The following is a 27460-nucleotide window of genomic DNA, read 5'->3' as shown; positions in this document are numbered from 1 at the left end:
TCAAGAGTTTCCCTTATTTCAGGGTTAACAAACTCAGAGTTTTCACTTAACCACCTTTCTGAAATGGGCCCCTGGTAACTTAGCAAGTTTGTAAACATGTCTAAACCAACATCGATAAAAAAACGATAGTCTGCATAATTCAACATATACGTGTGTAAATATGGTACGTTGTTTATGAAATACAGTATTACAACACAAAACAATTAGCTTGCAAGCTTAGCTCTCCACGCACATTATGTTAATCTCCGGTTACCGGTTACGTAACATACAGTAAAAGGCAAATAATAAACGTGAATACTTACAGTCTGTGATCCAGAAGTGCACAGTAATCCAACTTTCAGGAGGAGACGCCGCGCAAATCCAGCTTCGGTTCATGAGAAGCAGTTATTGTGAAAACTCCGTGAACAACTTCTGACTGGATTTTTCCGGAACCGTATTAAACATGATGTCCTCTGTGGAAGTCCATAAAGTGCTATTTTGCCCTCGCATCTAAAGAGACAGCGTCTACTCGAGAGATTTAATCGCTTAAACGATGAAACAAAAGTTTGCAAACAAAGTCAAAGCAGGGACTCCCAACCTCCGCCATTTTAGCTCTCTTCTGACTCGACGCTCCCCACCCTCGTCTTTGAGGGCGTACCCAAGCAAAGCAGAGAGGGCTGAACTATGATAATGTTGGTCTTATCTACGTCACTAATCCCAGGAAGTAAACTGTTGCCTACAATACGAGTGTTTTTTTGTAGTCCTCGAACGTTAGAGACGATAGCTCGCGTCATCTTTTTCTTTGAGGTATGTACTTTTTGAATATCGTTAGCATGTACTAATACACACTTACACACAAAAGGATGTTTAAAAACGTGTATCTCATAATAGGTGCTCTTTAATATATTTAATATATAAAAATATAATAAAAAATGGGTGTGTTCTTTGATTGCTATAATTGTACTGATCCTAACTTCATACACCCTGACCCCACTGAAAAGGTCTATGGAAATAAAATCTACTGAGCTAGATCCAGAACCTAAAATTAGCAGGTTGTTTACAAAGTGCAACACTGTGGCAAATAGACATTAACAAGTCTGAGTGCTGTAAACAAAAAGGACAACGAAAAGGAAAAGTGTAACAATTTATTTTCATGGATTTAACAAAAAATGATCTGCCCAAAGAATGGGAGGAACATTGGAAAAAAGAGAAAGATTGCAGAAAACAGATAATGGAAGAAGGAGGAGAAAAGTTAGAAGAAGTTAAGAAGAAACTAAAATGGATTATGACCTATAATGACAGCAAAATAGGAATAATTGAAAATAAAGAAAAAATAAGTAATGAAAAAGAAAATGAATTGATTAAGAGGTATCATAAACAAATGTACCCAATTGAGATTTTCCAGACTCTTGAGAAAATGAGGGTTGAGAACCTCCTCACCGACCTGATCCTGAGCACAGAGGATGGGCAGAGCTTCCATGTTCACTCTCTTGTCCTGGCTGCGGTAAGCTCCCTCATCCTGCAAAAACTTCAAAAGGAATATAGATATGGAAAGGAGATAATTCTGAGTTTGGGTTCAGAGGTACATGGATTGGGGCTCGCTGCAGTGGTGAAGTTTGCCTACACCGGAGCCATCACCACTTTAAACAAAGATAAGGCAAAAATTCTAACTACAGCCCAAAGCCTTGGAGCTACAAGGGTTCTGGAGCTCTTTAACAAGGAAGATGACACACAGAAAGATAGAGACAACAATGAAAAAGGGAGACACATCTCAGCAGAATACCAAATGAATGTCAGCTTGCAATCCATCCAGCAGTTATGGGCTGAGAGTGTATGCTGCGATGTAGAGCTGTTTGCAGAAGGAAGAGTTTTCCATGGTAAGAAACTTAGATACTATGTAAAACTTATATATTTGGCTAACACAAGATAAGTACAGTTGTTCTGTTCTATTTAAAAGCTTATATAGTAGCCTTAAATATCATATAAAGAATCAAAACACTGCATGTTAATTAGTATATTCCATGTGGTGTTTTTTATTATAATTGATCTAACCCAATTAAAAATAGGCAAACACACATTTCCATATAATAATGAGGATTAAATAAATGTAACTATTAATGATGAATTAAAATTATATACTTTTTTTTAGTAAAGTAATGGTCTATATGTAGGGGAGAGTGGGGCACAAAGTAACGTTTTTTGGCTTCATCTAACCATCTTTGTATTATGCATCAATGCATATAAATATTTTTTATATGCATTGTTGCACAATTCACATTTATCATTTTGATTAATAGTATTTACATTGTTTTCATTTCATTATCATATCATATAATTGTTTAAATGGGGCTTAACGCTGTGTTACAACTAACTCCGCTGTCTAAAATGTTTTAAATTCTAACTATCAGTTACTAGATTTGCTAACGTGTTTCAAAATGGTGTTACGTTATAGGTAACAAGACACAGGGTTTATCCTACATTTTAATTTTTTTGGGGCGACTGCCAAAACGATTTTTTTGTGCTGCCAAAGCGTTATTTGATCTGTAATTTGGTTTTATGAGTGAAGCAGGCTACTGACGGAGTGACAGAGAAAACGAGCACAGCGCCCCACCCCCACGCAGACACTCTCCGTCTTCAGTTCTGTCTTTGCTCTCTCCCTCAGCTGTTTACACTTGGTATTAAGTTTTCGTCAGTCGGATCACAAGTGGACGAGAGAGACACATCACGTTTACACCTGGTATTTAAATCCGTCTCTTTTGTCCACTTTTGACCACTTCTGTCCTGATTATTTTAAGGGGGTGGTCTGTGGAGACTGTGGGCGAGTCTCTCTGCTGTCATTTAAACGCGAGCGGGGTAATGACGAGTTTATGTGGACGCAAACTAATATTATGTCAGAGACCACTGCTTGTGTTGTAAGTAAAAATGCTGCACAGTGTTTTGTACATGTATATCACTGATTCTTGAAACTTTGGAAAAAACATGTCCCACTAAGAAAAGTGCTAATTCTGTTGGAAATTAATAACATTTTCATGAAGAAAAAGAATCAATGTTATCAGGGGGTCCTTTGCACATAATGTAAGGTTTCTTTTATAGGTTTATTTTTATTTTTTATTAATTTAATGATTATATGCTGGCCCATTGCCTTCAAAATCAGCTGTCCTCAGCTAAGAAATAATAATTTCAACTTGATTAAAAAAGCCAAAAGTAATAATTTAATTGAATAATATTTTTACCACATGAAAGGGTACATTGTTTTATGTATTAAAAACTACAAACAGTGTGTTTTGAACAATATTTACTATTATTTTGTGATTGTTCAAAATGTGTCCCAAATATTCGTCACCGCACCGTCAGATATTTATAAAAAGCAATAAAATCAGACAACTACAGAGTCAACTGCATTCCTGAGGACCCAATTTTCAAACCATCAGCTCTACTCCATGCTTCAAGATCACTCAAGCTTCTGTATGTTTGCTATTTTCTCTTAAAATTGTTCATATTTTTGGACACTGCTACTGTCACAACCATAACATGTCAACATAGTCATCTTTGTAAAAAAAAATATTAGATTAGATTATGAAATAAATGTATACTTTTTAAGAAGAGGTCTCAAATAGCTAGCAACAGAGGGGAAAACAAGATGGCTAATGTGAACAACTCATCTATTTTTTTTTTTTTTTTTTTTTTATTGATTTTTCTTATGCAACAATTACAAACACATAGAGATACATACACATAACATTAATTTAACATAAACCTACATACATAAACACCCCGTAAAAAAAAAAAAAAAAAAAAAATTAAATTAAATACCCTCAATATTACCATATTGTTCCCGGCAAATTATTAATTACACTGAAGATTCAAAATAAGATAAAAAGGGCTGCCAGACCGCATAGAATTTTTTAGAGGAGCCTCGGATAGTATATTTAAGGTGTTCCAGTTTGAGATATGACATCACCTCTTTCACCCATCGCTTATGAGATGGAGGGGTTCCTTTTTTCCAATTAAGGAGGATCAGGCGTCTAGCCAACAGTGTGGAGAAAGTGATGAGCTCTAATTGGTTGGTTGTTAGCTGTAACTCTTCTGGCACCACTCCAAATATGGAAGATAGAGGATCCGGATCAAGATCTTTGTTACAGATAGATGAGAAAGTTCTGAAAATGTCTGACCAAAATTTTGTTAATCTGGGGCATCCCCAGAACATATGACTCAGGTCTGCTGGTTCCAGACTACATCTAGGGCAATTTGAGTCCAATCCTGGATACATCTTAGCCAGTTTACTCTTAGACAGATGAAGCCTATGAAGCACCTTAAATTGCAGAAGCCCATGTCTAATGCATACTGAAGATAAGTGCACCAACTCTATTGCATATTGCCAAGATGAATCTGAAATTTCCAATCCCAATTCCTCCTCCCATTGCCTCCTAATACGGTCGAGACCTGGGGAGGCGGTTCTTTGGATTTTCTCATACATAATAGACACCATACCCCTAAGAGAAGGGTCCATGTTTAACAGTTCATCTATCCATCCACCATCTGGTTGGTTCAGAGAGAGAGAAAAATGTTTTTGGACAAAGCTACGGACCTGCAGATATCTGAAAAAATTGGACTGAGGAATATTAAAATCAGTTTTAAGTTGCTGAAATGAAATAAACACGCCATCTTTGAAAAGGTCCCTGACACACTTGACTCCATTTCTGGACCATAATTGAAATGCAGAGTCTATAAGAGAAGGGGGAAACATATGGTTCAATAAAATGGGTGCAGAGGGCAAAGTCTGTTTACTATTAAAGTGAAGTCTGAACTGCGACCAAATTTTGAGTGATCCACGAATAATTGGGTTATTTGTCACATAATTTTTACTCAGGGGTAATGGGGCACACAGCAATGAACGTAGTGATATTGGGTTACATGTGTGTTGCTCCATAAGCGACCAAACTGGGGCTGTTTCGCCCAACGTATCCGAGAACCAGAATGTCAATTTCTGAAGGTTAGAGGCCCAGTAATAAAACAGAAAATTCGGAAGTGTTAATCCACCATCCTCTTTTTTCCTTTCCAAGTATTCTTTCCTTATGCGGGGAATTTTTTTAGCCCAAATAAACATAGAAATACAAGAATTTAGATCCTTAAAAAATGATTTAGGAATGAAGACTGGCACTGTCTGAAACAAAAATAGAAACCTGGGTAGAATTGTCATTTTAATGGAATTTATCCTCCCAGCCAGAGATAAGGGTAAGGTTGACCAACGTACCATGTCCTGTTTAGCCCTGTTCAGTGCTGCTTTAAAGTTATTGATGAATAAATCCTTATACCTGCGTGTTATGTTCACACCCAAATAAGTGAATCTGTCAAGACTTACTGAGAATGGAAACGATTGGAACGACATTTGATAGGCTCTTTGATTGATGGGGAAAAGAAGACTCTTTGTTAGATTAATTTTATATCCTGAAACACCCCCGAAATCTGAGATAACTGAGAGAGCAATCGGTATAGAGAGATTCGGATTAGACAAAAAAAGGAGAAGATCATCCGCATAGAGCAGAAGTTTATGCATTTGTCCCTCCCTTTGTATTCCAGTTAAACCAGTCGTATTCCTCAGTATTATTGCAAGGGGTTCAATAGCTACATCAAAAAGCAGGGGGGACAGCGGGCATCCCTGCCTTGTTCCCCTGAAGAGTGAAAAGCATTTAGACATTATGTTATTTGTTCGAATGTATGCTTGAGGCCTGGCATATAGAATTTTAATCCATGAACAGAACATAGGACCGAAGCCGAACCTTTGAAGTGCTGTGAACAAGTAAGTATATTCGATCCTATCGAATGCCTTGTGCGCATCTAAGGATATTAGGATCTCAGGAACAGCATTGTCCTTGGGTGAGTAAATCACATTAAACAAACGACAAATATTACTGAATAACTGTCTGCCTGTAATAAAACCAGTCTGGTCGGGGTGAATTATCTTATTCATGACTGGTTCCACTCTGGTTGCCAGCACCTTAGTTAAGATCTTATAGTCACAGCACAATAAACTGATTGGGCGGTAAGACTCACATTTAAGTGGGTCTTTATCCTTTTTAAGGAGGACCGATATGGTTGCCTGTGTCATGGTTTGGGGAAGAGACTTTGAGTCAAGGACCTCCTCAAAAACTTTACTCAATAGGGGCGTTAATTTAGCAGAGAATTTCTTGTAAAACTCGGCAGGGTAGCCGTCAGGGCCGGGCACTTTTCCAGATTTTAGTTTTTTAATTGCACTGTCGATCTCACAAATTGTTATATTGCCCTCCAGAGCGGATTTATCTGCCTCATCGACGGATGGCAGCACTAAGTTGTCAAAGAACTTTTCTACTCGTTCAGTGTCATTAATCTCAGAGGTATACAGAGCCTCGTAGAAAGATTTAAACTGATCATTGATACCTTGCTGGTCTGAAATAATGTTACCCTTATTGTCCCCAATTGCCGGTATAGAACCTTCTACAGCAGATTGTTTCAATTGATAACATAAGGACCTGCCTGCCCGTTCGCCATATTCATAATAGATCTGACGCGATTTCAGGAAAAGATTTTCTGCATGCTCACTGGACAAAGTGTCAAATTCGGTTTGTAACAGAAGTCTCTCCTTATGTAGGTCCTCAGAAGGCGACATTGAATGCGACTGATCAATTGTATTAATTCTGTTTATTATTTCTGTAATCCGCTTTGATTTCGTTTTATTTGCATTAGCTTGATAAGAGATAATTTGTCCCCTCACAAATGCTTTCAAAGTGTCCCATAGAATACAGTAGCTTATTTCCGGGGATTCGTTCGTCTCGAGAAAGAAATCGATTTGAGCCTCTATAAATTTAACAAAATCGTCGTCACTCAAAAGCCTTGAGTTTAAGCGCCATGTCCGCTGGGGGATTACATTACCCGGGAGACACAGCTTTAATATTACTGGACTATGATCTGAAATAACTATGCTATCATACTCTACTTGTCTCATTAGGGGGAGTATTTTCCTATCTACCAGAAAGTAATCAATCCTGGAATATGTTTTATGTACTGGTGAATAGAAAGAGAACTGTTTTGTTGATGGATATTTGAACCTCCAGGGGTCGCTTATGCCATATGTCTGAAGAAAGGAATTAATGCATTGTGCTGATTTACTTGCAGCAATACTAGTGGAACTCGAACGATCCAGAATTGGATTCAGGACAGTTCAAATCTCCTCCTAGAATTAAATTATATGTGTCAAGGCTGGGTAAGAGTGAAAAGAGATCGCTAAAAAACTGTGCATTATCCCAGTTAGGTGCGTACACATTGGCCAGAACCACAGGCATTTTAAAAAGTTTCCCTTGAATTATTACATATCGGCCATTTTTATCCATCACAGTGGTTTCTTTGACAAACTGCACATTCCTGTGTATAAGAACTGCGACCCCTCTACTCTTACTGTTAAAATTAGAATGGAATATTTGTGAAAAGCCTCCTCTATTAAGTTTAGCATGGTCCTTATTCAACAAGTGAGTCTCTTGTAAATAAACTATGTGGGATTTCAACTTATTAAGGTGAGTGAATACCTGGTTTCGTTTTACTGGGTGGTTTAGCCCGCGTACATTTCAACTAATCAGCCTTGATTCGGCTCCCCTTATGTCACTAGAAGACATCACAAAGTTCTTAGAAATTGCACCAGAGGAATCATTTGGCTCATCAGAAATATTAAGAATGCCAGGGTTCCATGCAGATAGAGAGGGAAGAGAGAAAAAAAAAAATAAAAAATAAATAAATAAATAATACAATGTGGGGTCTCTAAACACACAGACAATATTAGTATAGTTATACACAACAGTAACTAAACATTGACATTGACCAAAGTTATAGGTTGGTACTTTCCTGCGTTTGAAACCGCAACTACTTCCAGTTAACCCCATTCCCAAATAGCTTACCATGTGAGCACTCACTTAGAACAAAACAAAAAAAGAACATTATAAGCTCTAGTGATTGAACGTTCAAGCTGAACCTCAGAAAATATTAGCAATGAACGAATATTACAAGTGTAATTAGAATGCAAGCAGCAAGGTGAAGCAATGAACATAGCGACATTGTTTACAAATTGTCTGCTCTGCATTATGTATTTAACGTAACCAAAGTAAACATATGTTTCATAACCTGAACTTAGACTAAAAAAAACCTACACAGGCATTATTAACCTAATACAAATGTTCGGCCAACCGCCAGCCTTACGTGCATGCGCGACCGTCACTTGTTTTTACATGTCAGGTTCTTTAGAATGAAGTCTTTAGCTTTTACCGGGTCTTTGAAGCTTGTTTCTTTTCCATCCCGTGTCGTGATCCTCAAAATTGCAGGATATCTCAGCCCAAAGCGGACTCCTTCACAGTTGCGGAGTAGACCCCTCACCTCATTAAAAGCTGCTCGCTGCTTACTCACAGACTGAGTGAAATCAGGAAGGATCCGTATTCGGTCACCGTCACCGTAGGCTGTAGTGGCCAGCTTCATTTCTATGGCTTTCTTCAGAATATCCTCTTTTTCCGAGAAATAATGACACCTCACCACAAATGCGCGTGGGGGTTCATTGTCGTCAGTAGGTTTGCTGCGAAGGGTGCGATGTGCTCGGTCTAATAGTGGAGTTTTCTCGAGGTTGAGGGCCTCTTTCAAGAGACCGGACACAAACTCGGTTACCCGTTTGCCGTGTTCACGCCCCTCTTTAACTCCTGTAATGCGAATGTTTGAGCGGCGTGACCTTGCCTCCAGATCCTCATTCCGTTCCTTCAGTGCCACCAGATCTTTTTTCATAACGGATACCTCCTTCTCTAGGGTAGTGATTGCGTCCGAGTAGCCCCCCAACGCGGATTCTAATCCGGTCACCCGTTCCTCCGCTGCTTCCACTTTGGCATTGACACACTCCACGGCATTGCGTAGCTCGGTTCGGAGCTGGTCCACTTGGCTACAAAGCTCGGCAGATTGGGCAGCGGCACTTTCCTCAATTTTTGCAATTAGGTCCTCTTTAAGTGAGCTGATTGCTTGGAGAACCACGTAACTATCACTCGCAGCGTCCTTCTTTGAAGTTGCTTGGAGTTCAACATTAGCATTGCTAACGTTATTAGCCGTAGATTCTGCATCTCTGCGGGTACTCCGGCTCTTATTCATTTCGCTACAAAAGTGGCTTAAACCGAATACGAACCGACAGGATTTCGACTGTTAAGCCTTTAATAAAACACCAAGGTAGCTTTAGGATATATATACACAAAATAAGAGCTATATAAAACGAAATTTGAAGTTGTTTGTGAGGAGCTCGACAACTCTTCGTCTTTACATGGCGCCGCTCCAACCGGAAGTCAACTCATCTATTTTTTTAATCTATATAAGGTTTTTGTCACCACCGTCAGGTTTTTTGTCTTTTCTGTCAGGTTTTATGTATTTTAGGAAGTTTTGATTTGATATTTCTTCATCACCGTGCTCAGCAGGGCTCTCAAGTTTTATCAAAAGTTTGGAGTGAGATTTCATCTGTTAGGGGAGGAGCCACTTAAATATTTGCAGCAGCGACCCCTCGGCCCCAACCAATTCTCTCAGGTTTTTGGTAGCAGTTAAATTTAATATATTGTTTATAATTGATTAGCACAAATACAAATTATAACAGTTGGGAAATCTAATTAAAGACAAAGTCATAGAAATTAAATACATTGTTTTATTTCAAAAATACAAATATATAAAAAATTGCCCCAAATGAGCCAACTGAACAGCAACATTGCAGAACTTGCCCTGAGCATACTTACAATACAAGGTGTGTTTGTGTGAGCATGTGTGAGAGAGTACATTTGGTTTATGAATGTTTTATATTGTAAGTGTTTGTTGCATGTTTTGAGGCCTTGATTACAGAGGTAGGCGGCTCCCACTTAAAGCACTGTGGTTCAATGCTTGCCATTTTCACCATCATGATGGAAGAGAGTGTTCCATCCAGAGCCAAACTATTCCTAGTTTTGGTTTTGTTCAAACCAACCATGGAAAACACTCTCTCTGCATCTGCATTTGAGTGGGGAAGAACTAAAACCAGTTTGGCAATCTTGAACAGCCTTCCAAATCTGCTTAATCCAGTCACCTTTAAAAAAGTAATCAAAGAGGCCTAATTACTAATATGTTGATTAAGTAAATGTCAAAGGGTGTAGAATATCTCTTACCCTGTTCTTTACTGATGTCATATTTCCCCAAAAACCCTCAATGTCAAAAGTGGATGGGTCTTGGGGCATAGTGATGTCCATCAATTGATATTCGAGGAACTCCTCACTAAGTTGATCATGCTCTTGGGGTCCCTGGTATGGAAGCAATTCAGCAAACCTAAAACAACAATATGCACTGAACTGTTTAAGATATAGTGGGAGAAACAACAGGGTTTGTTTAGTGACCATCAAAACTTATCAATCCATTCAAAATGTTTAAAAAAGGAATACAGGAAATAAAAAAAGAAAAATAAATAAGGAAACCCTTACCTGTCAACAAAGTATAAGGCATCTTCAATGCCACACTCTGTCCTCTGCTGGACATCCACAAATCTGGCATGCTTGAGTAGTGCCTCTTTCAGGGGTAGTTTTTCTAGTGCATATTCCACCGCCCTCACTAGAAACGCCAGTGCTGCCTTTTGGAACCTCTGCACATGTTGAGGTGTTACATCTCCTGTATCAAGGAGCCGGTTGAGCGTAGCCCTAGTTGTAAATCCAACATTCAGCTTTTCTCCTACCCGTGATAAAGCAGTAGGAAGTATGAACAAGTAAATTATTAAGAATTAAGAAGAAAAACAATTGCTAACTTGAATAGCTCTCTTTAGGTATATCCCATCACAATGATAAAATAAACTCTCTCTTTGTGGTCAGTAAGTGGAAGGAGTGTATGTATCTGCTTGTGAAACTTGGGATCATTACCTGGCAGTTGGTTTGCTGGGTCCTTGTAGTGGATGTCATGCAAATCTCGACACTGTAGTGCTACTGGCTTTAGAAACCTTGAGCACAACTTGCGAACAAATTTTGTCATCTACAAAGTTGTATTTCAGAAAAGATTTTTTAAATACCATGCTGCTACTAAAAAAATGGCAGAAGCATATGCCAACCCTCCCATTTTACCTCTTCATGGAGAAGAAAGAAGGATGACCTCTCTCTCTGGAGGAGGAGGTTCAAGGTGGAGAAGGCTGGCAATGTAGCCTGATAAAAGAGGAGGTACACTTCCGTTAGTGGGTTGGAAAATGCATCCATCAGCCTTCGGAACCTTGGTTGTTTCTCATCTGTGAATAACGAAGTACAGGTTATGCATACTACATATCTTTACATTTCATTCTATTGTTATAATCTAAGGGGCGACAGTGGCCTAGTGGTTCATGTAGGTTGTCTACAAACCGGAAGGTTGGTGGTTCAATCCCCGGCTCCACCGGACCAAGTGTCGAGGTGTCCTTGAGCAAGACACCTAACCCCAGCCGCTCCCGACGAGCTGGCTGGCGCCTTGCATGGCTGACACTGCCGTCGGTGTATGAATGTGTGAGTGAATGGGTGAATGTGAGGCAAATTGTAAAGCGCTTTGGATGGCCATAGGTCTGTTAAAAGCGCTATATAAATGCAGTCCATTTACCATCTTGTATTAGTGTCAGTGAAGTATGCAGCCTACTTAAAGACTTGAAGTAGCTGATGAGTGGCTCATACTGCCGCAGAATTCGAGTCACACAGCTCTCCAGGCTCAACCATCGAATGGAAACATGTTGTAACATTTCCATATATTCATTCCCATGGAAGTCACAAAATTCTGAGGTGAAAATATAGAATCCTAAATATGAATTCAATGAAAATATTATGCATTTCCTTTGTACTACACTTTTGCTGGTTAAAGGAGCATTTCACCCATGGACAAATTAATCTTTATTAAAAGTGGATCATATTTGTAGTTGAAATGTAACATAAATTTCGAATTTGGTGCCTATTTGACCAAGAAAAGGAGTGTTTGTAGTCTCGCCCCCTCTACAAAGATATAGGACTTCCTTCTTTCAATGATGCAAAATGACAATTTTTACATCATTGAAAGGAAGTGCAACACTGAAATCCATATTTCTCCTGTCTCAAGGGAAACAGAGGGAATGATGCATGACCATTCAAAAACATGACTGGGTTTCTAACTATACAAAGCTTAATGCAAATGGGTGAAGTGTCCCTTTAAATTACAAACCTGATAGGTATCCTTTACGGTTGGTACTTCCCCTAAACCAGTATCCAACATCCACACACAGATCCTCTGGATCAAATCCAGATACCTGCATGAAACATGATCATTTATTCACGTTCCATTTTGCTTACAGATACTTTCAATATAGCACATAAACTATTTTACATGGCATTAAAGGGATAGTTCACTTTAAAATGAAAATTCTGTCATCATTTACTCATCCTCATATTGTTCAAACCTGTATGAATTTATTATTTCTGATGAACACAAAAGAACATTTTTTTGAGAAATTATGGTAAACACACAGCAGATATTCCATATTCCATTGACTTCCATAGTAGGAATAAAAAAATATGATGGAATGTAATGGGTACCATCAACTTTGTGCTTACCATCATTTATCAAAAGATTTTCTTCATCATTTATCACAATACTTACCAAATACAAAAATATTTTTTCACTACTATGGAAGTCAATGGTCACTATCTGCTGTGTGTTTACCATCATTTCTCACAATATCTTCTTTTGTGTTCATCAGAAAAAAAGAAATTCATACACTTTTGAACAACATGAGGATGAGTGAATGATGACAGAATTTTAATTTTAAAGTGATCTATCTGTTTAAACGGATATGTCAGGAAAAGCATATATGATCACACTTACTTCCAAAAACCTCTGCCCAGCATGTTTGGCCGTGTTGTGAATTATGTGGCAGGGGCACCCATGGATGTAAATGTTTCCATTTTCATTCAAAATTCTTGATGCAATAGAATTTTTTGCTCCTGTATTCACTGGTGCATTATCAATAGACAGACTTACACAGTTTCCCCATGGTATGACATTTTTCTGCAAGGCCTCATTTATCTTTTGATAAATCACTTCAGCTGTGCCACAGTTACGGCCACTGGTGGTGCACATATCCAAAAACCTATGGACAACTTTGCTAGTGTCCCTATCATATATCCGCACAGTGAGTGGGTTCATCTTCTCTTGTCCTGCAATGATAATGTGCATGTTTTACATAATTAAAACTACACATCAGGCTGAAGTTGAGTGTGTATTCTGTAAAGAAATGGATGCCGGAAAATGCAGGAGGTGTACAAACATACTGTATCAAATGTCAAAGTAATACCTGTATCATTTGACCCATCTGTGATCAATGTAAAAGGATTTTCCCTCATCTTTGTCACCAACTCATTTCTAAAATGCGGTACCACTGCTTCATTGATAATGCATGTTGCTTTGGTGCTCGCACACTTGAAATTCTGTGCAGTGGTGGAATCTTTAAAGCACTCCTTCAACAGCGGGCTGAAATGATCTGCTACTGCAAATGGCACATTATGTTGGACCATTGCAACAGCCACCTTTACCTCAGCTCTCCTTGTCTGCAACAGAAAGGGTTAATTAATGCACTAAATCAAGCATTCTGTGCAACATTTGTTTTATATGTTTAAAATAACTTACAATGTTAACAAAAATCAGCTAACACCACCTGTTTTTTTTCATATGTACCTTGGCCTCTTGTGCTGTCATACCACCAACAGAAGCTGGAGCATAAAACTGTGCAATGCCACTTGTTGACTGAAGTGCCTGTTCTTTGGCCTTATGGCCTTTACTTTTAATGTGCCTGTTTACATCTGTCACACCTTGATGGGCACATGAGCTCTCCTGTCTGCAAACAGAGCACCAGTAGTAGGAGCTGGTGGTGCCTAGGGTAATGAATGGCCATTTGGCTGACCACTCACTTTTAAAAGTACACCTATAGGTGGCTGCTCCACTTAATGCTTTCTTCTTTCCTGTGTTGTCCACAGACTCATCCACTGTCTCATCTATGATATCTTCGATTGTGTTCTCTCTTGTCTCTTATACATTCTTCCCTACTGTTTCCCTTGCAGTCTCTGCCACCACCTCTTCAGCTATATTCTCTCTGTTCTCTTCTGATTTCTTCCCTACTGTTTTTCTTGTAGTCTCTGCCACCACCTCTTCAGCTATATTCTCTCTGTTCTCTTCTGATTTCTTCCCTACTGTTTTTCTTGTAGTCTCTGCCACCACATCTTCCACTGTCTCCTCTGATCTGGCAACCTTTATAGGGGGCTGACCCTTTGGTGCCCAGAATGAAAAAATACTTCTTTGCTTTTTCCCTGACATCTTTTAAACAGATAAATGCAATGATTAATGTATACATTGGCAGGATATAAACATTACTAAAATAAAAGCCAGAGTATAGCTGAATAGCTAAAAAGAGTATGAATAAAGTATAATTTGAAAATAATGAAATAAATGAAAATGAAATATCTTGTCCTTTCCATTCCCAGGTGAAAAAAATACTATAGTAATTTATAGTAAATACTATAGTGCTTTTGACCCATACTATAGTAATGTACTTGAATTAATTTGTTGTGGTAATTCTATAGTTGCTGTGATAACATAACAACTATAGTAATATAAACGTATTACTTTATCCAATACTGTACTACATTGTCTACAACTATAGGGTATAATATACTAGAATATACACTACAGATTACTGTAGTATAAACTAAAGAATGCTAACGTTAGAGTATTTATTACAGTTTATCAGTTCACTACTATAGTTAATACAGAGTATGCTGTAGCAATCATTAACAAAGTGTTGTAAATACTATAATATACTAAAATTTACTATACTATTAGTATGGTTCAAAAACACTATAGTATTTCCTATAATATTTTTCACCTGGGATTGTTTCAGGTAGCCTCTAGTGTTTAGTACTTTCCTAAAGTTAAAGCTAATTCTGATTGCAAAGCAGTTCGATTTTTTTAATCAATAATAATTTACCTCGGCTATATTTCCCAACAACAGTTTTTATTATCTTTGATCACATTTTTGTGATGTCATCCAAGAATCGTAAAATCAAATTGCTATAAAAAAGAATGCGTTACCTACCGCTTTCATCGGATTCTTCTCTTCCAACTGCCACTTCGTCTGTGTGACGTGAGAATCTATGTTGCCTAGTAACGAATGTGCTTGCAGCAGGATCACGAAATTTACCCAGAAACAACAAATTCTGATTTCTGATTGGCTGGTAGGTGACAATTATATCAGGATGTCTAGTGTGACCGTGTCCGCGGCTCGACAGATATGAACTCGGCAGAGAACTTCTCTCCTGTGCCTCGTTCATTAATTGTATAGAGTGGGAAAAGTTTTCTTATTTTTTCAGCGTGAGAAATACAAGGTGTGGCGTGTGAGCGTGTGAACTGACTGAAATGCGTGAGTCTCACGGTGAATGCGTGAGACTTGAGAGCCCTGGTGCTCAGGGTTGTTATTTTTTGGACCAAATTCTTACATAAAGTTTAAGCAATAAGCCATTGACTTGATTGGTATACATTTTGGAATAATGAGGCCAATGTCACCACCATCAGATTATTGTCACCACCATCAGATGAAGCTTTAATTGTTTTAAATTAATATACTTACAATATGTTTCTTCAGTGCTGTTGAGAATAGTCTTTATTAATACAAAAATATGTTTATTAAATAAAAAAATCATTACTTTTTCTATTTAGGCTTAAAGTAAATGTTGTATGAGTAATAACTGGAAAAATGCCCATTTTATGAAAAAAATACGAACAGGGGAGGTTGCACCAGTAAATTGCTGAACAGCCAAGACCTTGGTCTATAATGATAAACCTTCAGATTTTGTAATTTAACTAACTTTTTTTTCAAATTTTAACCTGTTGTATCCAAATTCCCAAGAATCACTGTTATGCTTGTATACATGTACTTGAGCTTTCTTTGATATTTCAGCGCAATTGATGAAATAAGATCGCCCAACTTTCACACGCTTGCAAAATGAAACTACACGGAGATCAGCCGCTTAAGTTTTATCAATAAAAGGCTAAAAATGGTGCTGCACACCGTGTTTTCGCACCAGAAGTAAAAAAAGACTTAAACATTGTGTTTAGTCCCTCAGATAAATAGGCGAAGAGTAGGCGGTCTCCTGTGGCTGTTCCAACACTTTCAACCACATGTGCGTTTACACTACAAAAGCAATCTGATCGAAAGGGTTTTCAACTACCTCTGAATGTGATTGAAAGTGGTCGAAAATGGACGAGCTCAAAACGTTTTGAAAACCGTTTACACCTGGCATTAAAATCATCCACTTGTGATCCGATTGATGAAAACGTATGTTAATGCCAAGTGTAAACAGCTGTTAAACACACTGCTGTGTGAGTTTTTATTTTAAAATCAACTGATCCTAAAGGTTGGAAGACCAAATCCGCATCTGCATTCGGAGAATATTTTTGCTGAATTACCTTTGGGTGTGAATTGCCATAAAAAAGTTGCCTTATCTTCTCTTACAACATTGTGACAAACACTCCACACATGCAGCTGACATAACTTTAAATAAACGCAAAAAATAACAATCTATCCAGGTGTGAAGTGTTTGTGTGTGTGTGTGTGTGTACCTGGTAATTATCACATTGTGGGGACCAATTGTCCCCACAAAGATAGGAATACCAGTGTTTTTGTGACCTTGTGGGGACATTTTGATGTCCCCATGAGGAAACAAGCTTATAATTCAAACAAGAGGATGTTTATTGAAAATCTAAGGTAAAAGAAAGGTTTTTGTGATGGTTGGGGTTAGGGAATGGGGCAGGTAAGGGGAATAGAGTATACAGTTTGTATGGTATAAAATGCATTACATCTATGGAATGTCCCCACAAAACATGGAAACCAGAATGTGTGTGTGTGCGTGTGTGTGTGTGTGTGTGTGTACCCGGTAATTATCACGTTGTGGGGACCACAAAGATAGGAATACCAGTAAATTTTGACCTCGTGGGGACATTTGTGAGGTCCCCATGAGGAAACAAGCTTATAAATCAAACAGAATGTGTGTGTGTGTGAGTGTGAGAGAGAGAGAGAGAGAGAGAGAGATTTTGGTTAGATGACAGTTGTAGGTTACAGTTTGACAAGAGTTTTCAAAAGTTTTATTTATTTTTTAGATCGTGAATTATATTATAATGTGTCCTAACCAGTATTACTAAAGGTATTAGAAATATATAAATATGTAAACTAAATAAAGATATCATATGCCGACTGTACAGTATGCAAGCATTGGCCTATGTTTTCTTGTTCGCTCTGCATGGGTTTAAACGCCGTTTTTCTAAAGAATAATTTTTTAACTTTATTGGTGGTGGTTGAGAAGAATTCCTCTTTCCATATGTAAAGCATTTTAGCGCAATATACATGTGTTATATTATTGTTCTAAATATATAAGAATACTAATATAGTTTTACAACATTTTTAATTTTAAAACATGTATTTTTATACCACATTAATCTCTTTAAAATATTGATACTTTTAGAAAAACTGACATAATTATTAATATTATGAACAAACAATGAAAGGGTGTGTCAAAATTCTACAACACAAATAATTAAGATATTCATTGTAAATAGAGTTACGTGTATTAGGCTCACACTAAATTATCTGTTGCACTTAGTATAAATGCGCATTGCATGTACAGTCATCTTAATAGTTGTATGCGCTGTTATGCTGCAAGAAGGGGTTGACGTCACTTTGCTGTTTTAATAGCAATGTTAAATAACAGCTATGCCCTTATTAACTTCTGGAAACAACCGCAATGACAACGCATATAAAATTTTTGTTTTTTATGCGCCACCTGGTGGATTTTCTGTGAAGAGAAACACATTAAGGGAAAGGGAAAGTAGCCCCCCTGAAAACACTTGCAGAATATTGCGAGACGATTTGGCGAATGCCGTGGGAGAAAACGCGCATTTTTAAAGGCCACATCTGTAAAAAGCAAGGTGATAAAGACACACCACGGATGATTGATTGATGGGCGTCTGGGGGTTACGCACAAAGAGAACCATGGAGACGGACGAGACAGGCGCACGTATCACGAGTGACGAACAGGCGGAACTGGAAAATAGTGGGAGAAGGTTCCGCCCCCCAACTTCCGCAAACACCGGCACTTCCGGGTAACGCAAATCAGGGCGAAACACATGCCAGGTGTGCGTGATGACGCGGCAAACGGCCATTGGATAAAACCGTGGGCGCTGGGAGGATAAAAGAAGCATCAGGAAACCAGGAAGTGGTCGATTGTGGTCGGTGTGAGAGAGCAGGGAAGCGGCATGCAGGCCAGGCAGCGACATTTTGGCATGGGGACTGAAGAGACAGGCTGTACATTGTGCAAGGATATATTGGAGCATCGGAAAAATCGGCGTTTCGCCGGTAACCTCCAGGAAAAGGTATTAGCGGTGTTGTTGCAACCCATTACTTACCTGATGTGTGTGATGTCTTGAGAGCTGTTGTGAAGTCATCTACAGCGAAACCCAAGTAGATTGGGACGACCGAAGAACTACATAGCGGAAGGAAGGACCCGGGAGCTGCGGGGAAAGGAGATCAAAACAGAGGTCGTGAGTACATTCATTGTTTACTTCTGGATGAGACGCTAAATTAGAAACTCACTGCTGTGTGGAAGGATCTTTGTTTTCTGTAGTGGCCCCACCGTAGAAGGTCGAAGTCGGTGGGTGTGCCAAGTAAGGACGGGGTGCGCAGAGCGCTGTAAGGGGGCTGACGAACTCTATCCCACTCGCTGTGACGGCGCTCCAATGACTTCCCCCCGGCATAAAGCTGGATCGAGTGTGAGAGTACTGGCCTTATATTTCACGAAAGAGTGTGTGCTGCTGTGGGTGAGTGTGCTAAATCGACGTGTGAGCACTGGAGTGTTGCTGTGTAGTGCTGTGTCTCCTGCCAGTTCATACTTACCCCAGATCTGGCTGAAGTACCGTGTGTGTGGGCTCGTGGAGTGCAGGAACGGTGGTACCAACGTGGATCCTACAGCATTATTCCCCCTGACTTGTGTGTACCTTGCCGAAAAGGAAAACTGTGAGTACAGTGATTGAAACATTGCAGTAAGAACAGCATTGATCGGTAAAGAGCAAAGAAAACCCCCTGTTACTTACCTGACTGGCGTTATTGTGTCTTGGAGGAAAAGCTTGCCACCTACCTCTGAACGGGTACTCCTCATACCTCAGGTTGGGGTGGAGAGTGAGCCTAGCATCCAGCCACCCGGAAGAAGCCGGTGGTCTCCCCATTCTCGGTATCCCGTTGACGTAGGATGCCGGCCAGGTCCGGTCACTAGGCCAGTAAGAAGGGAACAGTGTCTGCCATCTATTCTGCTCCCCCCGGTCAGGTGATGTACAGTTTTCTCTCATCCTACATGCTGCTTAAAGAAGAAGTTCTTTAATAATAATAATAATGATAATAATAAGTTTTATTTATATAGCGCCTTTCCAGAGCTCAAGGACGCTTAGTGCGAGTAGAGCCTATATATCCAAAACCAAGAGTTATACTTACCTGTCACGCTTGTGAGTCCCAAGTAGCACGTCAGCAAACTAAGAGCCTGTAAACCCAAACCAAGAGTCATACTTACCTGTCACGCCTGTGAGTCCCATGTAGCACGTCAGCAAACTAAGAGCCTGTAAACCCAAACCAAGAGTTATACTTACCTGTCACGCCTGTGAGTCCCACGTAGCACGTCAGCAAACTAAGAGCCTGTAAACCCAAACCAAGAGTTATACTTACCTGTCACGCTTGTGAGACCCACGTAGTACGCCAGCGGAACAGGAGCCTGTAAACCTAATCCAAGAGTTATACTTACCTGTCACGCCTGTGAGACCCACGTAGTACGCCAGCGAACGAAGAGCCTGAAAATCAAACCAAGAGTAATACTTACCTATCACGCCTGCGAGTCCCACGCAGTACGTCTGTAACACCTGGAACGAGAGACAGAACGGAATAACTTATTCATTCTTGTGATCACAGGAAATAGAGGGAGGAAGATCTCAGAGACACAGGAGAAAGGGCCTACCTCCACCAACGAAGCCCTGCTTGTCCCGGTTCGGGGGTTGATACCGGACTCCCAAAGGGGAAGGCTCTCTAACCGCAGGATACCGCTAGACTTCTCTCAATTAATTGTGTGTTCTTTTGCCTCCAGGAGCCGAGGAGGGCGCCACGTTTGCACTAAAAAGAAAGAAGGAAGCCACGATCAGAACTAAAGGAAGAGAAAATACTTACCGAGGACGAAGGAGCTCCGTCCTTTTCCCTTGACCCCTTCTCTCCCCCTGCAAGGAAGAACACGGCAGAGATTATTTTAAATTCCCCTTTCCCCCTTCCCATCTTCATTTTAATAATTTAAATAAAGTTTGTTTTAACTTTCACTTATCTGGTCTCGTTGCTTGGTCATTGGGGTGCTTTTGGGGACCTCCTCGAGGTGGAACGTCCGGAGGGGCATTAGTGGCCCGCTCCGGTTGGTAACACACGCTAATGCAGACCTGCCTCAATTCAATTTTAATGAAAGAAACCCCTGGCCATATTTAAGTGACCACTTTCCACTGACGCAAAGTAATTGTTTCTTTCATATGAAAGGTATGATTCATGCTCTTGAGTACGGAATAAATTGCTGACCGGGTTTTTACCGCTCATTTCCACGCCGCTTTTTTAATACCATGCGCATTATCTTCTGAGGTCTAGAGAGAGAGAGAGAGAAGAATAAAGATCTTAGACATCAGGTACCCAGGTCAGGGAAGCAAGAAAACAATTAAACGTGTAAAGGATAAAAGTATATAGCCATGGCACTCATCTCATTATTATGCTCATTTAAACTATAGTTCAATGAAATAATGTATGTTACCAGCAATACATCAATTACAACCTTACTAGTGATTGTATTTGCTTCTGACCTCATTTTATGTTTGCTTCAAAAGTGCATAACCCACCTGTAAAGATAATTAAACAATTACATAAATGTTTCTTAGTTTAAAAAAGCTTTTTATTTTTTTACTTTATTATTGCAATTTAATTGTAAAGATGTTCCTACAATTAAAAACAACTAGTTTGAGATTTATATTCCCTTGTCGTTTTTAAACTATACTAGAATCCTCCACCTTTCCCCACTTTAAAAAAAGCAACTTTTACTAAAGTTAAGTAAAAAGTAAAGTTAAAATTACTTACTTTTTACTTTTACTTGAGTAGATTTTTAGACCAGTAACTTTACTTTTACTTAAGTAAAATATTATTAAAGTTACTTTACTTTTACTTAAGTACAATATTTTATTACTCTTTCACCTTTGGTTTTGGTTGATTAGATCACAAGTGGATGACAATAAATACAGGTGTAAACAGGTTTTTTATGCTTTCTTTCTTAGATTGTTTTTTTCATTTCTATGTAAAACACTTTTAATTACCTCTGTGTGTGAAATGTGCCATAGAAATAAACATGCCTTGCCTAAAATGTTTTGAGCTTGTCCACTTTTTAATGTATTTTTGGAATCAAAAGGGACAGTCTCAAAGATCGACTGACCGATAGCAATCACTGATCTACATTAAATCGTTAATACAATTTATTACAGTTTTTGCGAGTGCTTGCATCAACTGAATCTTCTTTTTTCTTCTTGTCCTCAAGCTCACAGGGTGCTTCTTACTGCCACCAGCCATTATTTCAGAGGTATGTTTACCACTGGTATGAGGGAGTGCAAGCAAAAATCTGTCTCTCTGCTGTCAGTCCGGGCTGCTGAGCTTGAGACCCTTCTGCATTGTGCCTATAGTGGGACTCTTGCACTTGGATGGGACTGTGTTTTTGAACTTATCTGTACCTCTATTCAATTACAATTTGAGCCAGCCCTCTCACTCTGCCTCAACTTTCTGCAGCAGGAAATAGATGTTCACAACTGCCTGGATGTGGCATCTTTTGCAGAGGCCTATGTGATGCCTGATTTGAAAGAGCTAGCAGAGGATTTTGTTTTGAGACATTTCCAAGAAGTATCGGTAACTCCAAAGTTTCAGGACCTCCCAGCAGATAGGCTCCTGGAGTACCTCAAAAACAATGCACTATCTATTCCCTCAGAGCTAACAGTTTTTCGAGCAGTTGTTACTTGGGTGGAGGCAGATCCTGCTGGAAGACTTCCACAAGCGGAGGAGCTTATGAAAGCAGTTCGTTTTTCACTCATGACCTTCAGAGAATTTCAAGAAGTACGTGCTGTAAACCTAAACATGGAATGTAGTGGGGAAGGTCAGATTGAACTTCACAAATCAGCACTTAAGGAGTTTGGATTTGGTGTCTCTAACTCTGTAGCACAGCATCGTGTACGCCACCCCAAGGCTGCACTTGTTTTAGTTGGAGGTGATCAACTGCATCCAGACATAGGTCAACGATTCCCCAGTAAGCAACTTTGGTTTGCTAATTCTATGAGGAGTGGAATAGGTGTAGTAAAGGAGATAGAGTGGAGAATGCTAGGAGAACTGCCAGATCTGACCAGATTTAGACATGCTGTTGGGGTCCTTGATGGTAAATTATATTTGGCTGGAGGCTGTCACTATTATGGCAAGGCTGACACCATGAAATCTGCTTACAGGTAATACAACAACTATTACATCTTGAGACACAATTCAGGAGCACATACGTCTGCTCAGGTGCATTAAAAAAGTATGTTCTCAGTAGTAATTAGAAGGATCTTCCTGTCAAAAAGTGATTGATGACCCCTGTCAATCTTCTTTTGACAGGCAGTGCCCCACCCCTATCAATAAAAAAACTGTACATGTTGGACAGTTTTGAGTGACGTTATAATGGCTTTATAGGCTGCAGTCCAGATGAGCATAATTTTATGACTTGTCAATCAAACCTTTTAATGTCTGTTATTTGTTACACAACTGTTTGTCATTTCTATTGAGGTGCCAATCAAAAGATTTTGTATTTTTTCGTGCCTAGTTTGAGTAAAAAGTTGTACAGAGATTTTTTCTGGCCGCCATTTTTATGGTCGGTGTCTCTCCCCCCGCAGCCCACATCGCTTCTCAGCAGGGGGTGCTTGTAAATGAGTATGTGTGCCTGTTTCTAAAACCATGATGGTAAAATAATTAAATACTGACCATTCTGACAAAAGTAAAGGTTTATCTTAGATTTAGGTATTCTTGAACCATGTATCTGATTAAAAACGGGGCTAGGCATGTTTTGAGGTGAAGTGCCCATGCATATTTTCATGTATGCATCTAAACTTTTGTTTGTAACATCGTGTGTGTGTGTGTGTGTGTGTGTGTGTGTGTGTGTGTGTGTGTGTGTGTGTGTGTGCGCATGTGTGTGTCTGTGTGTGGAAAAGCAATGTGATCAGGCCCGGAGTGGGTAATCGGGAGAACCGGGAGAATTCCCGGTGGGTCGCTTCACTTTTGGGCCGGTCGAGTTTTTTGTTTTTGTTTACATTTGTCATGTTAACCCTCTGGGGTCTAAGGGGTTTTTAGGGCCCTTGGGAAGTTTTGACATGCACTGACATTTGTGCTTTTTTCAGTTGCTTAAAAACATATTAATGGCAAAAGTCTCATAACACTGTGTTCATCACAAACTGGGCTACAATATCATATAATCAACATGTATGTACATGTTTGTATTTTTGAGAGAAAAATGTTTATGCGTGGTTTTTGAAAAAGCAAAATTTTTAAGTCACTGATATAACTCCACAAAACTCATTCTAAACATGTTTTCCCAAGACTTTCCAAACTGGATCTAGTAGTCTAGAGTTTTTTCTTCAAAATGATGTGAAAATCATATGGCCTACTCAATCACATAAAGCAAGATATTGATTTACAATTTCTAAGACACTTTTGCTTGGGAAAGGCTGTATGCATGGAGGCAGGAAAGCTCCTGAATAATCAGTGATTGACAGCTGAGAGACAAAAGAGTTGAATAATGAGCCACTAATGAGCCTTGTGTGGATGTTCAACAGAAATAACTTTCTCTGTAGTAAAACCATGATAAGGTTTACTTTTCAATATAATGTAAATACACACACACACATTATATATATTTATATATATTTCTATTGAAATATTTTCTATTAATTTCACAAGTATAAGTTACCTTTTAAGAACCATAGTAGCTTAATCATGGTAAAGATACTGTTTGGCCATCTTAACATGAACACACTTCAACCCAGGGTTAGTGTTTGGTTGGCCAGCGAGAGGTTTACTTCTGTGCAGTAAAAAGCTCAAAAGAACAACTGCCTATCGTTGTCTGGACTCTTATTTGTGTATTTGTAATCATTATAGTAGAAACACAACAAGGGACACGCGTGGTAAACGTATCGATGTTTGTTTACAACCGCCGCCATTACCTCACGTGTTGAACATGAAAGCAGTGAATGTGTGCACACGCGAGTGATCCTGTGTTTAATAAACTTGCTGTGCGGAGATATGCGCTTAGACGCAACTAAATAAGGATTGTACTGTTTGGAATCGCGCATTATATAAGAATACCAAAAAGCGCGTCGAGTTTCCTGACTCGCGTGTTTGTGTATGTGTGTTCCAATCGCGTGAACTGTTTGACGGAAGAACAAAGAAAACACTCGCGTCTGGAGATACTGACACACATACGCAAGGAAATAAGGATTTATGTCATGTTTGTTGCAATCGGATGGAACAACAAGGAATGGAGAGACTGGATTGTGGATTGCATATCCATTGACTGCAGGAGGCACGAGTCATGCATATGGATGTTTCTGCTCATTCACTTCAATGGCGCGGGGGTGTGGCGATCCGATCTCATTACAGATAATGAGGTAACTGGCGAAATACGGTACTTCTCCTCCTTCTCATACAGTTTACACCGAATGACAATATCTGTTTTCAATTTCACTTATATCATTTAAAAGGAGACATTCCAAGCATTATGTAGACATTTATTTTTTGTTTCTACACCTAGTATTCGTTAAGTTACAGTTTATTTTTCTGACGCGTTTCTGAAAGGACTTCACTGAGGGAGAGAGAACAGAACGTGCATCATGTTTATTTTCTTAATTTTGCGAAAAGCACAACATTCTGTTTTTATTGGGAGTGGACAGAAAAAAACTAGACACTTTAACGTTTGAAATGATGTATAAATCATATCTGTATGTCAAAAATCAGCAGAGTAATTTAAGTCTCTTTGCGGAGTGATTGAAAAATAAAGAGTTTGCGGCGCCCGCGCCACCGTCTACCCCAGAGTGTTAATGAGTCTATCTTCTCTTAAAAAACACTTCACACGTTTCACATTGACACTGCAGCGCGCAGCCTCTGCATGGGTTGTACCATGTGAGGGAGTTTTCCCCTCCCCTCCCATAGAGTTGGTTCGGTCCATAGCGCGTCCAAGAAAACTTTTCTCCGGTAGGCTGGCCCGGCCCTACCGTAACAATACGCGTCTGAGGAGGAGGGCGTAAAAAACAGGTTGAAGAAAAAATCCATTAGAGGATGATGCTGCCAAATGTCCCAAACTTACAGATTTATTTTCAAGAGGACAACAACAGGTAACTTAAAGAGAAATAAGCCTAGTAATGATTAGCATTAGCAACGTAATTATTCGGCTAATACCGATGTCAAACTATTTACAAGCCAACATTTTTTTTTTAAAGTTAAAATATTAGCCTTTTGTACATGACGATTCATAGACTTTGCAAATATTATGCAAGCAGCTTCTGAGCAGCAGATAAGCCAGTTCCCCGCTAAAAACGAGGAGGCAATGAGTAAACAATATGAATTAAAGTTATGTAACAATCAGGTTGTGTTCATATAACGCCTTTTGTGTCCCCAGTCAAAAATGACCAGCCGAAGAAAGGCTTATAAATAACTTGTTATGCTATATATTTACCCAATATTGGATTCAATATTTTTGTCAAATTGTTTTCTTTTTTAATTAGGACTAGGTTTTATATTTCTATTTGCATCTGATTAATCATAGCCCTCATAGCATTAGCAATGCTAATAATTTATCAACCTTTTCTTGTGGAATAGACTCCAAAAAGGGCTGGATTATTTTTGACCCATAATGTGTAAATATTGGACAGAACACACTGCTGGGTTAAAATTGACCCAATGCTGGGTTGTTTTAACCCAACTATTGGGTTATTATAATCCATGGTTGCATAACAACAATCCAACATTGTGTTATTTTTAACCCAGCATGTGTTCTGTCCAATATTTACCCATTATGGGTAAAAAATAACACAGCCTTTTTTAGAGTGTAGATGAATATTTTTATTAACTTCTCATCTTAAGTGAAATATTATTTAACTTTTACCTTATTTGTTTAACCATGATATTAATAGAAACTATAGTAAGAGCTGAACTGTTGCTTTATTTATCCAATTTGAAAAAAGTGCTAATTTAGAATAACACTTTGGAAAAAGTGGGCCGGTCTTGGGTACGAAACTCCCGGGCTGAAAAGTGGCCCCACTCCGGCCCTGAATGTGATTATTTAATTTTAGATTTAAGGGTTACACTGTTCTTATATAATGATTTGTTTATTTAGGGTGTATTCACACCTGCCTTGTTTGGTTCGATTGAATCAAACTCAAGTTCGTTTTCCTCCTTGGTGCGGACCCTTTGGGCAGGTGTGAATACAGCAATCGAACTCGGATGCGGACTAAACAACCGCACCGAGACCCAGCTGAAGAGGTGGTCTTGGTCCGGTTCCAAACGAACTCTGGTAACGGTTCGTTTAAGGTGTGAACATGTACCGACCTCGATTCGCACCATTATATTATTGTTATTCTGCTAGTGGGAGACGAGCTAACAAGCAGTTTATGTTGTGTAGATACTTATGTATACTGTATATTGTAATAGCAGAATATTATGCATACAAACAGACCATCTAAATCCGCATAATTAAACTTTTCCACGATTGCGGAAAAAACGCAAAATCAAAAACCATCTAAATCCGCATAATTTAACTTTTCTGCGATCTCGACAAAAACGCAAAAACAAAAGAAATGTCTTGCCAACCTGCATTATTTGTTATTTCATGGCGAAATAATAGCAGAAATTTTAAATGTCTTATTATATTTTTTATAAAATTATCTAATATTCTTTGATACGGAGTTAGACAACTTTGTAAACATTTCTGGCTTTATTTTACTTCAATCTCTCTCAGCACGCTGCACCCCATTACCAGCAACACCGCGCCCCACAAATAACAGTCAATCAAAATCTCCTGTGCACATATCACTGTGTTATCTTTTTTAATTTTAAAGTTTTAAATTGTTATCTAGTATAATAGATTATTCTCATGAGGATACATACATGAAAGGTCTGTGTGAGCTGTGTGCCGCACCTGCTGTCTCACATAAATGCCAAAAACTGGTTGAAGCAATAATGCATTTCAATTTACTGTTTTTTAGTCCTTATATTAAGTTGTTGGGAATTTGGGACACAAAAGAAAAGCATCTGTCCACTATCATCTAATCTCTGGCATTAGAAAAC

At 39.0% G+C, this 27460-nt stretch overlaps 2 protein-coding genes across 2 annotated transcripts in view; one reads left to right on the top strand and one right to left on the bottom strand.

Annotated features, from left to right (window-relative positions):
* Window positions 1-1007: 1007 nt before the first annotated feature.
* The window catches only part of LOC135783646 (kelch-like protein 33), a 173296-nt gene continuing 146843 nt past the window's right edge, over window positions 1008-27460 (top strand). The window contains exons 1-2 of the mRNA XM_065294410.2: window positions 1008-1856; window positions 21648-22596. Coding sequence (XP_065150482.1) covers window positions 1133-1856; window positions 21648-22596 — 1673 coding nt within the window. The 5' untranslated portion in view covers window positions 1008-1132. The remainder of the gene's footprint in view (window positions 1857-21647; window positions 22597-27460) is intronic.
* LOC135783647 (uncharacterized) lies at window positions 9800-15460 on the bottom strand. The gene is made up of 10 exons (XM_073813671.1): window positions 13687-15460; window positions 13307-13559; window positions 12838-13169; window positions 12178-12262; window positions 11626-11760; window positions 11091-11248; window positions 10893-11001; window positions 10464-10707; window positions 10155-10311; window positions 9800-10075 (listed from the first exon to the last, which is right to left on the bottom strand). The coding sequence occupies exons 1-10, from the start codon at window positions 13705-13707 to the stop codon at window positions 9800-9802; spliced, it is 1770 nt and encodes a 589-aa protein (XP_073669772.1). The 5' UTR covers window positions 13708-15460.

This window comes from Paramisgurnus dabryanus, chromosome 2 (genome assembly GCF_030506205.2).
Source record: "Paramisgurnus dabryanus chromosome 2, PD_genome_1.1, whole genome shotgun sequence".
Lineage (NCBI taxonomy): Eukaryota > Metazoa > Chordata > Actinopteri > Cypriniformes > Cobitidae > Paramisgurnus > Paramisgurnus dabryanus.
The sequence above is the reverse complement of the archived record's forward strand: the minus strand, read 5'-3'. Positions and strand labels throughout refer to the sequence as shown.